General features: G+C 41.2%; 2 protein-coding genes across 6 annotated transcripts in view; one reads left to right on the top strand and one right to left on the bottom strand.

Moving 5' to 3' along the window:
* Window positions 1-9260, top strand: part of LOC143284010 (islet cell autoantigen 1-like) — a 52391-nt gene extending 43131 nt beyond the window's left edge. For 2 of the 4 annotated variants that reach the window (XM_076590545.1, XM_076590564.1), the window contains 3 exons: window positions 2575-2880; window positions 3585-3772; window positions 5514-9260. In XM_076590545.1, the coding sequence (XP_076446660.1) occupies window positions 2575-2880; window positions 3585-3772; window positions 5514-5627 (608 nt within the window). In that variant the 3' untranslated portion in view covers window positions 5628-9260. The remainder of the gene's footprint in view (window positions 1-2574; window positions 2881-3584; window positions 3773-5513) is intronic. The other 2 variants (XR_013055476.1, XR_013055477.1) reach the window with 2 other exon arrangements.
* Window positions 9261-9641: 381 nt separating this feature from the next.
* The window catches only part of LOC143283989 (dnaJ homolog subfamily C member 13-like), a 79986-nt gene continuing 74172 nt past the window's right edge, over window positions 9642-15455 (bottom strand). For both annotated transcript variants that reach the window (XM_076590498.1, XM_076590507.1), the window contains one exon: window positions 9642-15191. In XM_076590498.1, the coding sequence (XP_076446613.1) occupies window positions 15088-15191 (104 nt within the window). In that variant the 3' untranslated portion in view covers window positions 9642-15087. The remainder of the gene's footprint in view (window positions 15192-15455) is intronic.

Below are 15455 nucleotides of genomic sequence, written 5' to 3'. Positions count from 1 at the left end.
GAGGAGAGGGGAGGTGCGCTTCAAAAGCAGGAGCGTTGTTAAGTGAATCATTGATTGTTTAGGTGCTCGGGTTATTGCACAGTAACCAACTGCGTGTGATTGCCTGGAGACTACTAACACACTATTAGAGTTTCATGAAATATATTGCTGTGATAATGCTTTTGGATTTTCTTCTTGAACCGCTTCTTTCCTGCTTTTGGAAAAAAAAAAAAAAAAAAAAAAAAAGTTTTTAATTTTTTAGAAGGGAGTTCAAGATGAAGAAGTTTGGGGGGTGGAGGGGGGGATGGGTATTGAGATAAGCTTTCGTTTGCTGATAAATGGTTATAAATATGTCTGAATCTGGCCAGGACTTAACGATTATTGTCATCAGTAGGGTGCTTAGTAGTAGGCGGTGTCCTGTGTATATTGAATCAGAGCATGTACACCTCACCTGAACACCACTGAAGTGACTCCCTTTGGTGTGTGGCCTCCTGGTCACCTAACATCAATGGTTCCCTGTGGACTGGTGGCAAATGCACACACACACATGCACGCACACACACATGCATGCACGCACATCTATCTGTCTATCAATCTATTTTTATGTATATATATGTATTGCGAGAGAGAGAGAGAGAGAGAGAGAGAGAGAGAGATCTGTATAATATATGCACACACAGGAAGGGCATTGAAAATATTCAGTCTTTAATTGAATGCACAGTATGTTGCATAACTCACAGAACTGTCAACATTGTTGACAGACATCCAGTCCTGGCTGCACTCACCCACCTATGCAGACAGGCGTATTGAGCACAGCCCCTGTCAGTATTGTACATCCCTGGCTCCTTCACTGCGTGTTGTGTGGGCAGTGAGGAATCTGTTGGTTCCTTCGCAGCCTGATAACCTCTGTTCTGTCCATTGTGCCGGCAAATTCAGCATTGTCAGCGCCCTCCCCCCCCCTCTCTCTCTCTCCCTCTCTCTCTCAAGGACAGATTGGAAGAATAGGCAATGCCTAAAATCTTAATCCTTGAATAAAAACGTTTTGAGTTCTCTCTCTCTCTCTGCCTGCTGACTGTTGGAGTGTGACCGTCGTCAATCACATTGTAACCTCTCTCCATACACCGCCCCTTTGTGAAGGTGAATCATACAGGTCTTCAACAGCCGGTCACGCTTTGTGCATTCACAGCCAAGATCATCAATAACCCCTTTTGGGGCTCTTTCCTCCCCCCCCCCACCCCTAGCTGTCGTTCCTTCCAGCAATGTTGGCTTGAATGCTGTCTGGTGCCATTGGTGGCGTTCAGAATGAGAATGGTGATTATAAGTATTTGAGTGGTAGAATTCCAAGGAAAGATTTGAAAGAGAAGTGTATATATTGATCAACAGAGTATCTATGTGCTTGTGAAGAAACTGGTCTGCAGATTTTGATGAGAGCAGGGAGTGAAGGGTTAGGGTCAGCATTTTCAGTCAGTGTGGTCGAGTGTTTGAATGGCTCGGCACCTTGAATGTTGTGGGGATTATATATATATATATCTTCTTTTTTATGCATGCTGAGATTCAGCGTTGGTGTCTTGTGTATGATTACCGGGTCTGTGAGTGTCTCCTTTCATACGTCTCACATTCCCAGTTATGACGCTCAGGGCCTGGTGAGACATGAAAAGCTATTGTGCGAAGTGGAGTGTGCGGTTTTGGGGCAGCGGAGCAGACGCAGGGCTACAAGTGAATACATGCCTGTGCTGTGACACATACTGAAACATACTGCATTGCAGGCACTGTCAGCTACAGGTGCATACACAATGTTTGATGCACGTATATTTTTGTGTATTTGCATGTGCAGGTAAACACACACTCAGTCAAAGGTGCACAAACATCCACACACACACATGCACACATGCACTCTCTCTCTCTATCAATCTCTCTCTCTCTATCCCTCTTCTCAGTGAAAGGCAAATGAATAGTCGGTTCATAAATTGTGTTTTCGCGCACACATATTGGCATGCACACACATACCCTCACATGTGCACATACACAGATACCGACATAACACACACACACACACACACACACACACACACACACACACATATATATAGGTGCATGCACATGCAAACATACATGCACATGCACGCATGTGCATATACACATACTCATATTACCAATGTACATTGAAAAAAACTGTCGGTCTGTCTATCTATCTGTCTATCTACCTGTATATCTGCGTATCTATCTGTATGTATGTACACACACACACACACACACACACACACACACACACACACACACATACATATATATATTTATACATATGTACAAGGAATTTACACTGTCTTGGTCTCTTTGGCTCCTCTCCTTGAAGAAAGCACTGAGGTAAATACCAAGACCGGTAAAATATGAAAATATCAACAACAGTAGACTTGGCATTCTTTAAATCTTGTAATTTTAAAAGCAGCAAAAATTCTCACTGTATAAACAGCTTCTTCAGGCAAGGGAACAGCTGTATGTGTGTGTGTGTGTGTGTGTGTGTGTGTGTGTGTGTGTGTGTGTGTGTGTGTGTATAGAGAGAGATATTTAAAAAAGCATCCACCTTGCCATGTCCAGGAGGGGAAGGCATGTCGACAGCAACAGGAGGGCAGCAGCAGCAGCAGGAGCAGCAGCAGACAACAGCTGATGTGGACAAGGAGGAGGAGGACCTGTACCTGCTGAACGAGATCCTCAACGCCCCCTCCACTGGGGAGGACGACTTCACGCAGGAGTGGCAGGCCGTGTTTGGCGCCCCCATGACCATCCCCACGCCCAACACCGTGCCGGCGGAGAGGGACCCCTCGCACCGCCAGGCCGAGTTTATGCCTTCGTCCTTGCTGGACACCCAGTTACTGCCGTCTTCCTTAATTGGTCTGAGTGAAGGTGAGGAGGTGTGTTTGTGTGTGTGTGTGTGTGTGTGTGTGTGTGTGTGTGTGTTTGAAGTGCTGTCTGTGGGATATGTTGAGTTGTTGTTATTGTGTTGTTGCATTTTGTTGTGTTGTGTGTTGTTGCATAGTATTGCGCTGTTTTGATGTATTGTGTTGTATTGCATTTCACTGGATTACGTTTTTTCGTGACCACAGATATCTGTGGATGAAATCTGTGTTTCTTTACATGGAGGGTGTGTGGCCACAGTGCAGCTTCTCCCCTTTTTTCTGTCTGCAGTTTGTATTTGTTTTCCGATCAAAGTAGATTTTTTCTACAGGATTCTGCCAAGGATAATCCCTTTGTTGTTGCAGGTTCTTTTATGTGCAGTAAGTGAAAAACTAACATCCAGACCACCACTCAAGGTCTAACGGAAGAGGGGGTAAAAATCGCAGTCCAGTGTGGGACACCAGCCTGCACATTTCAATGCTTTTTATTTAGAAACTTGAAATCCCAAAGGCAAAGATAAAAAACCAAAAACAACAATGACAAACGGAATACACACACAGACACACAATACTGAGAAAATACCGAGAAAAATGTGTTTCTTCATTTTCAATGACAGACCGAAAAAACACAAACAAAACACCGAGAAAATACTGAGAAAAATGTGGTCCTTCATTTTCTGGTTTACTTTGTGGATGGTCATTCCATGGACACAGGTAGAGAGGGGGGCGGTGTGGGGAGGAGAGTGGTGGTAGGAACGACGCCAATCTCTGCAGTCCAGCAGCCCCTGTCCATGCCAGGACCTGGGTCGCTGTCAACACCCACATCACAGCCACCACCACCACCACCACCGGGAAAACGTGGGGAGACACTCGCAGTGCCACAACCACCACTTCCAGCGAAGGTTGGCTTTGGATAATTTTTGTGTGTATTGTTGTGTTGGTGAGTGTTGGGTTATGTTTGGGTGTGGTGTTGCGTTTTATTTTTCAGTGCATCTTTCAGAACGTTGTTATGTTGGTGAGTGCAAGTTTCATTTGGGTTTAACGTTGACACCCACCCCATGTGATATGACCAATGGGGATAACCTTCTAGGAAATATGGGGGACCAGTCTAACACTACACTGACACACCAGAACAACGACAGCGTGAGACAGTGCAGCGAAGATGCCAATTTTCAAAATGTGATTCGGTCTCTGTCTGGACAGTGTCTGGACAGTACATGTTGAGGCTGATATTGATAGTGGGTTTGTAAGGTTGGGAGTGGGGATGAAGGGAAATGGTTCTCAGGAACCTAACCTCACTGCTGCTTTGTTGGTGTGTCTGTGTGAGTGAATGAATGGAGTTTTGTCTTGTTCACTTTAGGGGGTAGTGGGGTGGGGGTGGTGGGTCTTGTTCAGACTAAGCTTTTATTGTCATCAGTGAAGGCCTAGTAGTTGGTGTCCTAAGTATGTTGAATCAGAACAAACACTACTGAACACCACCAAAGTGATTCAGCAGCAGTGCGGGGTCTTCTTTGGTGTGTTACCTCCTGGCTACCTGACATCAATAGCTCCATGTGGGCTGCTGATGCTGTGATCTGTGACAGATGAACCCAGGTGTTGCTGTGTAATGGGGACTTGGAATGAGCGGCACAGGAGTAATGCCACTGAAACAGCACCAATGATGGGACAGCAAACAAACAAACAAAAAAGAAAACCAAAAAAGTTTTGTCTTGTTTAAACCAACTCCTGGTGTTAGTGCGTCTTTGGTCATGTGAGGTGCCTGATACCCATTTCCTAAAAGTTGTCAAAGGTCTGGACTATAGCTGTGTGTTTGGACAGCTACATGACAGTGAGGAAACTCTGTTGCATGTATTTCTTTGATTGTATTGTTCAGAGGTTTGTTTTATCAGGTGTTCTCACTGTGGACAGGGAGTGTGTTTTGATGCGTGTGAGTTCTTTGTGCACACGGCCTTATGGACTGCGAGAGGGTCCTTGGTTTCTGTTTCAGTTTTCCAAGGAGGGGTCACTGCATTGGGACAAAACCATACGTGCCACATCACATCTGCTAGGCAGATGCCTTACAGCAACATAATCCATATGCTAGTCAGGCCTTGAGTGCATGCATAAAATTATATTTGTGTATCAATCAGAGTGGATTTCTTCTTTGCCAGAGGTTAACACTTATGTTGCCATGGCTTTTCAGTCTGCCAAGTGCACGCTGCACACAGGACTTCAGTTTATCATCTCATCCGAATGACTAGATGTTCAGTTTAATTTTCCATTCAGATTTGGGAGAAAGGGCGAGGCCGAGATTCAGACTCAGACCCTCAAGGACACTATTGGCAGATACGTGTCTTAACCATTTTGCCACCTTCCTCCAGGGTCCTTGGGTTTTATATTTTATTTCTGTTGGGTATCCTGTTCTGCATTCCCACTGTGTTGTGTCACTTCTAATTATCATTACTGAAAAATCATTGATGAACTTGTGGGGAGGAGGGGTTTATTGAGGGCTCTGTGTGTGTGTGTGTGTGTGTGTTTGCCTTTGAATCCCATTTGTCTAGCATTTAATCCAGCCTCAGATGGTGAGATAAGAATTGAAGAAGATGTAAGATCTGATGTGTGTGGCACTGTTGTCACAGTGGTGGGTTGCTGTCCGTTTTACAGGAGCACCAGAAGAGGGACATGACGGAGTGGTTCAGCCTCTTTGCCGACCTTGACCCGTTGTCCAACCCAGACGCCGTAGGTCGTGAATCAGTTGATGTGATGGAGAACCTCTAAGTCAGTGTGGAAGGGATGAAATAGCCACGAAATGTAGTTCTTTGAACTTGAGATAAATACAGCAAGATGGTGTTTATTTTCTGTAACTTAAAAGAGCTAGATGTTTATTGTAGATCACCGATCAATATCCTCCAGTGCCTTCAAAGAGTGGCGCTTTAACAATGTTGCAAGATAGTTTATTGTACTTGAAGTATTCTTTGAAAGGTATCCATTACTCTCTCTGCTGTTTACTGTCTAGTTTATTGTACTTGGAGTATTCTTCGAAAGGTATCTATCACTCTCTTTGCTGCTCACTGTCTAGATAGTTTATTGTACTTGAAGTATTCTTCGAAAGGTATCCATTACTCTCTCTGCTGTTTACTGTCTAGATAGTTTATTGTACTTGAAGTATTCTTTGAAAGGTATCCATTACTCTTTCTACTGTTTACTGTCTAGTTTATTGTGCTTGAAGTATTCTTTGAAAGGTATCCATTACTCTTTCTACTGTTTACTGTCTAGTTTATTGTACTTGAAGTATTCTTTGAAAGGTATCTATCACTCTCTTTGCTGTTTTTTACTGTCTAGATAGTTTATTGTGCTTGAAGTATTCTTTGAAAGGCATCTATCACTCTCTTTGCTGTTTACTGTCTAGATAGTTTATTGTACTTAAAGTATTCTTTGAAAGGTATCTATCACTCTTTGCTGCTTACTGTCTAGTTTATTGTACTTGAAGTATTCTTTGAAAGGTATCTAGCACTCTCTTTGCTGTTTACTGTCTAGATAGTTTATTGTACTTGAAGTATTCTTTGAAAGGTATGTATCACTCTTTGCTGCTTACTGTCCAGATAGTTTATTGTACTTGAAGTATTCTTTGAAAGGTATCTATCACTCTGTTCTGTTTACTGTCTAGATAGTTTATTGTGCTTGAAGTATTCTTTGAAAGGTATCTACCACTCTCTTTGCTGCTTACTGTCTAGATAGTTTATTGTACTTGAAGTATTCTTTGAAAGGTATCCATTACTCTTTCTACTGTTTACTGTCTAGTTTATTGTGCTTGAAGTATTCTTTGAAAGGCATCTATCACTCTCTTTGCTGTTTACTGTCTAGATAGTTTATTGTACTTAAAGTATTCTTTGAAAGGTATCTATCACTCTTTGCTGCTTACTGTCCAGATAGTTTATTGTACTTGAAGTATTCTTTGAAAGGTATCTATCACTCTGTTCTGTTTACTGTCTAGATAGTTTATTGTGCTTGAAGTATTCTTTGAAAAATATCTGTCATTCTCTCTGCTGTTTACTGTTTTTGTAACCCACCGTTCTTGCTGCTTTTGAGTATCTGTCTTTACAGACTGGTGTGGTGTTACCTCCTTGTTGAAAGATAGTTTGCACTTTGTAACATTCAAAAACCAAGAATGGCGAGGGGACCCGGTATTATTCTTCAATTGTAGTTGACGCTAAAAATTATCCGTCATGTAAGCTTTGGCTGGTTTATGGTTCAGTGTATGCACGCATGTATGTGTGAGTTTGTGGTTTATGGAGTCTTTCAAAGAACTTTTTCCTGATTGTGAGCTGTAGAAAGTATCTTAGATTAGTTGCACCCATGACACCAAATGAACATTTTCAGCATGAAATTTTTGGATATTAATAAGGATTAATCAGTTACTAAGAGGTCCAGGCCTGCAATATTTGAATAAAGAAGCGATGCCAATTTTCCTGATTTTGTCATATTTTGTTACTGTTATTTTCAGTTTGTTCTGATGTTATGCTTGTGTCAAGTATTTCAAGTTAATTTTTGGTGAGCTTGGGTCAACTACCTTTGTTCTTGCGAACCACTTGGTAGATTTGTGATGCATGTGGCGTACTGAGCATGGATTGGGGTAGTGAGTCACTACACTACTGTGTAAGCAAATATTGTTTGTTTGCCAAAGTAACTGAGAGTTTATGTGTTCCTAAAAAAATTCAGAACGCTCCGATAAAGTTTCAGATTGTTTTTTAAAAACAGTTCAGATGGGTTGGCATCTCTAAGTGTTATTTGCAACTGATATGTAAGGATTACTGCTTCCTTATAGCATGTGCTTTAAGTTTAGACCAAAGTTTTAAACAATTATTTTTTAAATTTTGTATAATTTGTTAAATTGAACCACTCAAGCTGCATTCAACAATTCTTGACGTAGTATCCTGAAAAAAAAAAAAAAGAATATTGTTCAACAGAATCCAGGGTTATCAAACAAAGGTAACATGATCTCCCTGACATAAAAAGATATTGATGTTTAGACCATAATTTGCGCGGTATTGTTTAGACCATAGTTTGCGCCTGTCCATGAAAACTTGTGTAGACATTGAAGTCTCGAGTCTCAGTAATATGAACATAACATTAATATGTGTGTGCTTTTCAGTTTACTTTCTTTTGTGACAAAGAAGCACTTTTCTTTTTTTGTTGTTTGTTACAAAGTAGTAATACTACTTGGTCAATGCTAATGAGATGCTACAATCATGACAATAACCATGTGCAATATATTTCAGTTTGTAATCAGTAAAATGAACATGTGCAATATATTTTAATATGTAATCAATATAAATTAAGTTTACCCATTGCATGCTTGTATTAAAATTTTTCTATTAATTTTTTTGGTTCCTTATATTCAAAAGTTTAATATTTTCCTTTTCTTTCAAAGTGTATGTTTATCCTGGAATAGATTTTGTGATTCACACATCTGTTTTTGTTGTTTTCACATGTAGTTTTGAAATGCCAAAAAAAAAAAAAGGAAGTTATTTTTACATTGTGAACCGGTGTTGTGTATTGGGCCCCTGTGGTAATGTTGGGGCCTCTTTCAGTTTAAGTAGTATCCCCCCTTTCTGGAAATTCCGTGCAAGAAATTTCCTCATTTCTGTCACACACTTTATGACATTTCCATTTTTTTTTTCATCTCTCCCTTCTACTTTGCTGATCCATTGGTCTGTAATTTTCCTGTAAATTTAAATTGGGCATTCTTACTATGTTGTATTTTTTGTGTGTACCAAGGACATGAGTTGCCTGCTGGCATTTTTGTATTTGTATTATATTTGTATTCATATTACTCTTTTTGTCACAACAAATTTTTCTGTGTTTGGGCTGCTCTCCCCAGAGAGTGCGTCACTACACTGACAGCGCCACCTTTTTTTTTTTTTTTTTTTGCCTGCAATTTTATTTGTTTTCCTATTGAAGCGGATTTTCCTACAGGATTTGCCAGGGACAACCCTTTTGTTGCCGTGGGTTCTTTTATGTGCGCTAAATGCAGGCTGCACATGGGACCTTGGTTTATCGTTTCATCTGAATGATTAGCTTCCAGACCACCACAGGAGGTCTAGTGGAGGGGGAGAAAATACTGGTGACCGCTGGTGTGATTTGATTCAGTACGCTCAGATTCTCTCGCTTCCTAGGCTTGTATGTCAATTTTTGGCTGATGTGTTTGAGAACAGGAAACAGCCTTTCCTTGCTGATCCCATGTTTGTGCCAGCTGCACTGATGTTTGAAGTTCTAGGAGTGACATTACACATTTACAGAAATCCAAAGTATATGATGCATAATCTTTTTCTTTTGTTGTTTTTATTTTTTAAACTTGTAATCAAGGAGATGGGATTAAAGAAATCACTGAATATTGTTCAAATGTCAAAATGAGTGTTTCTGATCTTATTTGTTTAGTATGCGAGAGTTAATTTCTCAAGGCCTGAATAAGCGTGTTGGGTTACGCTGCTGGTCAGGCATCTGCTTGGCAGATGCGGTGTAGCGTATATGGATTTGTCCGAACGCAGTGACGCCTCCTTGAGCTACTGAAACTGAAACTAACGAGTTTCTGATCATATTTGTTAAGCATGCCAGAATGTCTAAATGCAGTGCTGGACAAAGGTTTTAATGATAAAGATTCAAAGGAAGCATATCAGGAGTCATCCTCAAATGAGAGGAAGAACACTTGGAAGACAGATCTGTGTCCCTGTTGACATGTCCCCACTATCTTAATGAGGTGTGCTTCCTTCCTTCATACAAGAAAAGCCCAGCATCAGTATAACAAATGTTTTAATAATCAGCATCCTCATTAATCATCACCACTGTGTAGCAGGTCTGTACACTGATCACATGACACACTTTGCTGGCAATGGACTTACCTCATGGGCAATGGTCAATGTTGGCATGCCATGGACTATGATGCACTGATGCAATGTGAAATGGTTTCTTCTCTCATCACACTCCATCCACCTCATTCACTGACTGCCCATTCACAAAGACATGAATAAAGAAGCATTTTCGGAGCTCTGATGGTGGGGCATGATGACCTGCTCCCAGGAAAGCTCCTGGAACACCAGTCTGTACTCACACTGATGTCCTCCTGTGTGTGATGGAGCTATGTACATATCATATAATTATGACAAACACTGTATTATCCCCATAGGTATTGCCCTCAATACAGAATGCACAGAGATATACTATTGCAAAATCAAGACTACTTCACATTAAATCAAGAGTTTGTTTTACAGAATGCATGGTGATATTGCAAAACCAAGGCTACCTCTGATTAAATCAAAAATCAATTCCAAGTGCTGTTGACAGAAACAGGCAAAGACAATGTGTGAAATGATGTGTGTGACAAAGCCTGGCTGTAAAAATGGGCAGGGAGAATACAAGAAAATGTTCTGATGATGTCCACTGCTGTCACTTGACTAGTTCTGCTTTCATGGTAGTTGATAATAATTCTGTTTGATACTCATGCATTCCAGTTTCATTAAACCAAAGATGCTGTATACTATGCAAGCAAGTCAACTGTATATGAGACATTTCTCAATTTCAGAGCACAGAAATTGCACAGAGAACTGATTCCTGAAGGCCTAGACAAGACACAACAATGCGATATCAACTTTAAAAAAAGAAAAGAAAAGAAGACAAGTCTTACAAATGAATCAATGACCAAACAAAGAGAAACAACACACTGCAATAACAACATTCTGAAAGGTGCACTGAAAGATGCACCGGAACACACAATAAAAGTAAATCTGAGCACAAGCCATCATCAAACACAAAAGCCCTGACACCATTAATTCAAAGCCGTGAAACAGAAGACCCGAACCAGACCACATCCCGAATCCATGCACAGTTCTCTCACACTGCTGGACCAGAAGTAAGGGGGTCTGACCACACCCACTGACAAGGTGACTGCCAGGGTCACATTCCACCATGTCCATTTCTCCAGCAACACCCTCAGTGTCTGGTCAGCCACAGCACCCCCATTTCTGACAATGCATTTCTTTCTGCTTCTTGTTGGTTGGAGCTCCTGTACCTTGTGAGTATCACTCTGCATGCTCACTTAGGATGACTCTACAGAGTTACTGATCCCTCATTAACCCCTTGACTGCTGCTGAGTGTGCTCGTCAGTGAAGAAAGTCACCTCCCAAAGACAAGCTGACAGGGCAGAATGTCAGTCACCATGCTCTATCTGGACTTCTTCCTCTTTGGACTGCATTGCTTTTGTTCACCAAAATCAATTACACTACTGAAAAGCACACAAAAATAGTTAACTCATGCAACAATGATCTTCCTTCACCAAGACTCAGCAGTCAAGGGGTTAAACTCCAGTTTTTCATATCTTAAAGCTTTACAATCATAATTACTGCATAAAAGACTACTGACCCTTTGATGAAAAACACACACAAAAAAAAAAAAAAGAAGAAGAAGAAAAAAAAGGGAGAAAAACATCTCTTCAAATAATTGTACACTGGTGCAACATAAATGATAATGAAACACATTAAATACAAATATACTTTACTTTTATGCAATTAATCTATCAAAAAAAAAAGAAAAGAAAAAAAAAAGAGAAAAAATAAAGAGAAGAAAATACATACAAAAATAACAACATTCATGAACATAGAAGAAGCAATTCTGGATGAAATGCCAGGATTATTATTGCGCTTGTTCTAGATATCAATATTTTGTTTCGTGGCATCAACTTACTTCTGACAAACTTTTCATTCACTGTGAAGCCCTCACCTCTGGGCATTGTAACACTGATACACACGCACACACACAAAATAAAAACAAAAACAAAAAAAACAACCAATAACCCAACAACAACAACAACAAACAAAACAAAAAAAAACCCACACACAGGCAGCACTCATATTTCTTCTAAAACTATCACTGGTGATGAAAAACTTCAAGCAGTCAGCATTTACCAGTATGAACACAGGAGCCAACATTGGACAAAACATAACATCTTACAGTCAATTCTCACCTGACTGTGTGGCCTTATGTAATTGAACAGGTCACTGCTTATGACTGGTAGTTTACCTAAATATGTTTAATCACTGCAATGGCAACGGCACACATACTAACTTCAGAGGCATAATAAGTGAACATAATTATTAATTCATGGTGTACTGACCACTATTATATTACAGAGTCCACCGTTTCTATCTTGTAGCTAAAAACCATGGAAAGAAAGCCACACAGTCTTTCCAAATCTTGCTGTGACAATGAAGTGGGTGATATTGCAGCTAGTACTGGAAATAAAATGCACACAAACAAACAGTATGGGCTGTTAAGTGTTAACATTTACAGATTTTGCCAGAAGAACGAAAGCTGTCATGTATACTGTTTTGTACTGATGGGATCTGAACGTCAAATGAATGCATGCTCTTCTGCCTGTAAGAGTATTATGATTTTGAAATTACTTCTGTCCTGCAGTCACCTGTCCTGAAGTCACTGATCCTGGGGCACCACTGATGACCTGGCAACAGGTTCTCTCTCTCTCTCCATGTTCGTTGTCTCTCTAAGGGTGTCATTCAGACCTGTTGATTTTGGGATATTGTCCTCTCATCTCTTTGTTCACTCTACATTTCCCACTTCTTTGCACTGTGTCTTGCAAGAATGTCTTAAAACAACTATCTTGTGATAAACCAGCTTGTGTTAGAGTGTGATCAATCTGATTGCATTGCCAACAGTTTGGTGAACGGTTTTTAAAAGCCACCTTGGTGTGCACTCTCCTTGCTGGGTCCTGTTAAAGCATCTCTCTATAACAATGCTCGATGACCAGATCAAGTGACACAGTGAAACATAAAACAAGCGAAACAATTGTATCACAAGGCCAAACTTTTCAACATGTGTTGCCACAACATTATACTGCTAACTGAAGTTGGAAATGGGTTTTTTATCAATGCAATGTTCACACCAATTTGGCTGTTATCCGTAAGTACAATGTTTAAAAATCCATTTAGACTACTTACAATGCACCTCTTTCATTTCCATTCTCTCTCTCAGACTTTACCAAACATTCATATGCCGAGTATTGTAAAATCTCAGTTTGACAATGTTCAAACACAACTGCTGCTTAACAAAATCTAAGTAACATACATCATCTTTACAAACATTGCATTCACAGTCATGAATAATTGCATGAACAAACTGACCACAAGAACAGTTTATAACAAACGTAGCTCATTATCATCATCATTTTTTTTTTCTTCTTTAAAGTGGTCTAGTCAATGTTTCACAATTTTTGCTAATGAAAATGGAACAATCTATGAATGGTGAGTTTTCCCTTACACACCAGTTACACTGACAGGTTCATGCACATCATCCAGTATTGGCCACAACACGAGTGGTGGGAAAGGACATAACTTTTCCACAGTAAAGTTTTGTGGTGTGATGTGTCTCAATGAGCAACTTCATTCATGACCTTACACATGACACTAACAATGAACCCAACAACCGTCTATTTTCATGATTTTTTGACTGACTGATTATACAGAGATTTGTTTTTTTTTTCATTCCAGTAAAAATTTATACATGGTTTTAAAGCCACACCAACAATTTGCAGCACTGTTGTCTGGCTTACCATAAGTATTGTACAATGTGTGAAATTCCTTCTCTAAACCCTGCTGACCATTTTGTATCTACTATCATGTACTGGTTAAAGGTTAAAGACTCCATAACCTTTTATGGCCATCACATTCATATTTATTCACCTTTTCTGGGGCTTAGCACAGTATGGTGGGACTGGATCTTCTCATTCCACCACTTTAACATTCCAATACATATGTCAGGTGCCTATTCACACCTGGGTGGCATTTACCAAGGACACAACACCATGCCAAAACTGGGCATTGAACTCTATCACTGGTGAACGCTGAATCAGAAGTCCAACACCTAATGGGTTCTGCCACGGCGCCTCCTCAGTGATGCTGCATGACAAGCCTCTACATCATCATCTCCATGCCTCTCAAGATATGTCCTTCAATAGTCATGCTATCACATTCCACATGCATATAATAACATGTTGATTTACACACATCACACTGAACATAAAAGCAAACTCATTTCACAAACTAAAATTCAAGAATGATCCTTTAGCATTCCAGAATGACAGAAGCCATGAAAGTCAATTATGGAACAGTCATGTTGTCAGTATCTCGAACTGACCTGATACTCTCTCTAAAGCCCACTTCTCTCTTCTTTTTACCTCCACAATGAAAGCTGCATAATGGATTTATCGATCCATCCTTTGCTGTCCACACATCCTTCAATCTGTTTCACAGCCCATACGTGGGAAGTGAAGGCAGAACGCAGTTTCCATGCCAAGTAAACCCTGCCTCAACACACACAAACACACACACTCTCCATGACTCTTCCTGGTGATGGCAGTCAATGTTTTCCCTCTTCCTTACAACAGCTGTGTACATATCACTGGGAAGTAGGAGAGGGGGAGGGAAGAAATAGGTGAAATCACAGAAACTGGACAGATACTGCTGCTTAGGAATCAGAACCATTCATTCTTGCCATCAAGAGTAAGACCACATGAGGACACTGGATAGAGTCAGTGACGGTTGAGAAGACATGCAGGGAGAACACGCACACATGAACACGCAGGCACACACTGTAAAAATCCGCTCAGCCCATGATAACACAGCATGTCTTTTGCACTTGCACCCCACACATATTTGCTCTTCAGTTGGAACATCCATGCATTCCCACCCACCACAAGCCAACAGGTCCACCCCATTGTGGACTGTTACACCAGCGTCTGGACACCACCTCCAGTCCTGGCTGTGTGTGTGTGAGGAGGGAGGAATCACACCCATCACTGCCACACACACCCTATGACACACTGCAGTACAGTGCAGGAACCTGCTGGCACACCCTTCATGTGAATTAGAAGAAAACAACAGCAACCCACCACTGTGCCCCCATACAGGGCCCCAAACATCAACAGTAACAACAGCAGTAGGGATCCTGGGCAACAGCCCAAACCATAACCAGTCCACCATGACAGCTTCTGCCAGCAAGCACAAGCCACCAGCACGACCGACCACCGAGGTGTGAGGGCTGTATCACCGTGGCTGTGAAGTTTATGGGATAACGATCCAGTGGTGAGGACCACTAGGGGGCGAAAGCTGTGTGACGAGGCCAGTCAGGGGATGACCTGAGTCACGACGGCTGTGGAGGAGGAGACGAGGGCCTAGTCGTGATGGGCGTCAGGGTCCAGGGGTGGGGGGGCGTCAGGCATGGTGGAGCGCATGGACCCCGCAGTCAGGTAACCCGCCACACTGGGGCCTGTGGGACCTGCCACACACAGCTTCATGTCAGCATCATGGACTGTTATAACACTGGTACTGACAGCACTGTTGCTAAGTATACAGGGCAGTCATGATAATGTCACTATCATGGACTATTATATCACTGGTACTGACAGTAGTGATGCCAAGTATAATGGACAGTCATGATAATGTCACTATCATGGACTATTATATCACTGGTACTGACAGTAGTGATGCCAAGTACAATGGACAGTCATGATAATGTCACTATCATGGACTATTATATCAC

Source organism: Babylonia areolata, chromosome 1, assembly GCF_041734735.1.
Source record: "Babylonia areolata isolate BAREFJ2019XMU chromosome 1, ASM4173473v1, whole genome shotgun sequence".
NCBI classification, from domain to species: domain Eukaryota; kingdom Metazoa; phylum Mollusca; class Gastropoda; order Neogastropoda; family Buccinidae; genus Babylonia; species Babylonia areolata.
Note: the sequence above shows the minus strand (reverse complement) of the source record. Positions and strands in the feature narration are given on the sequence as shown.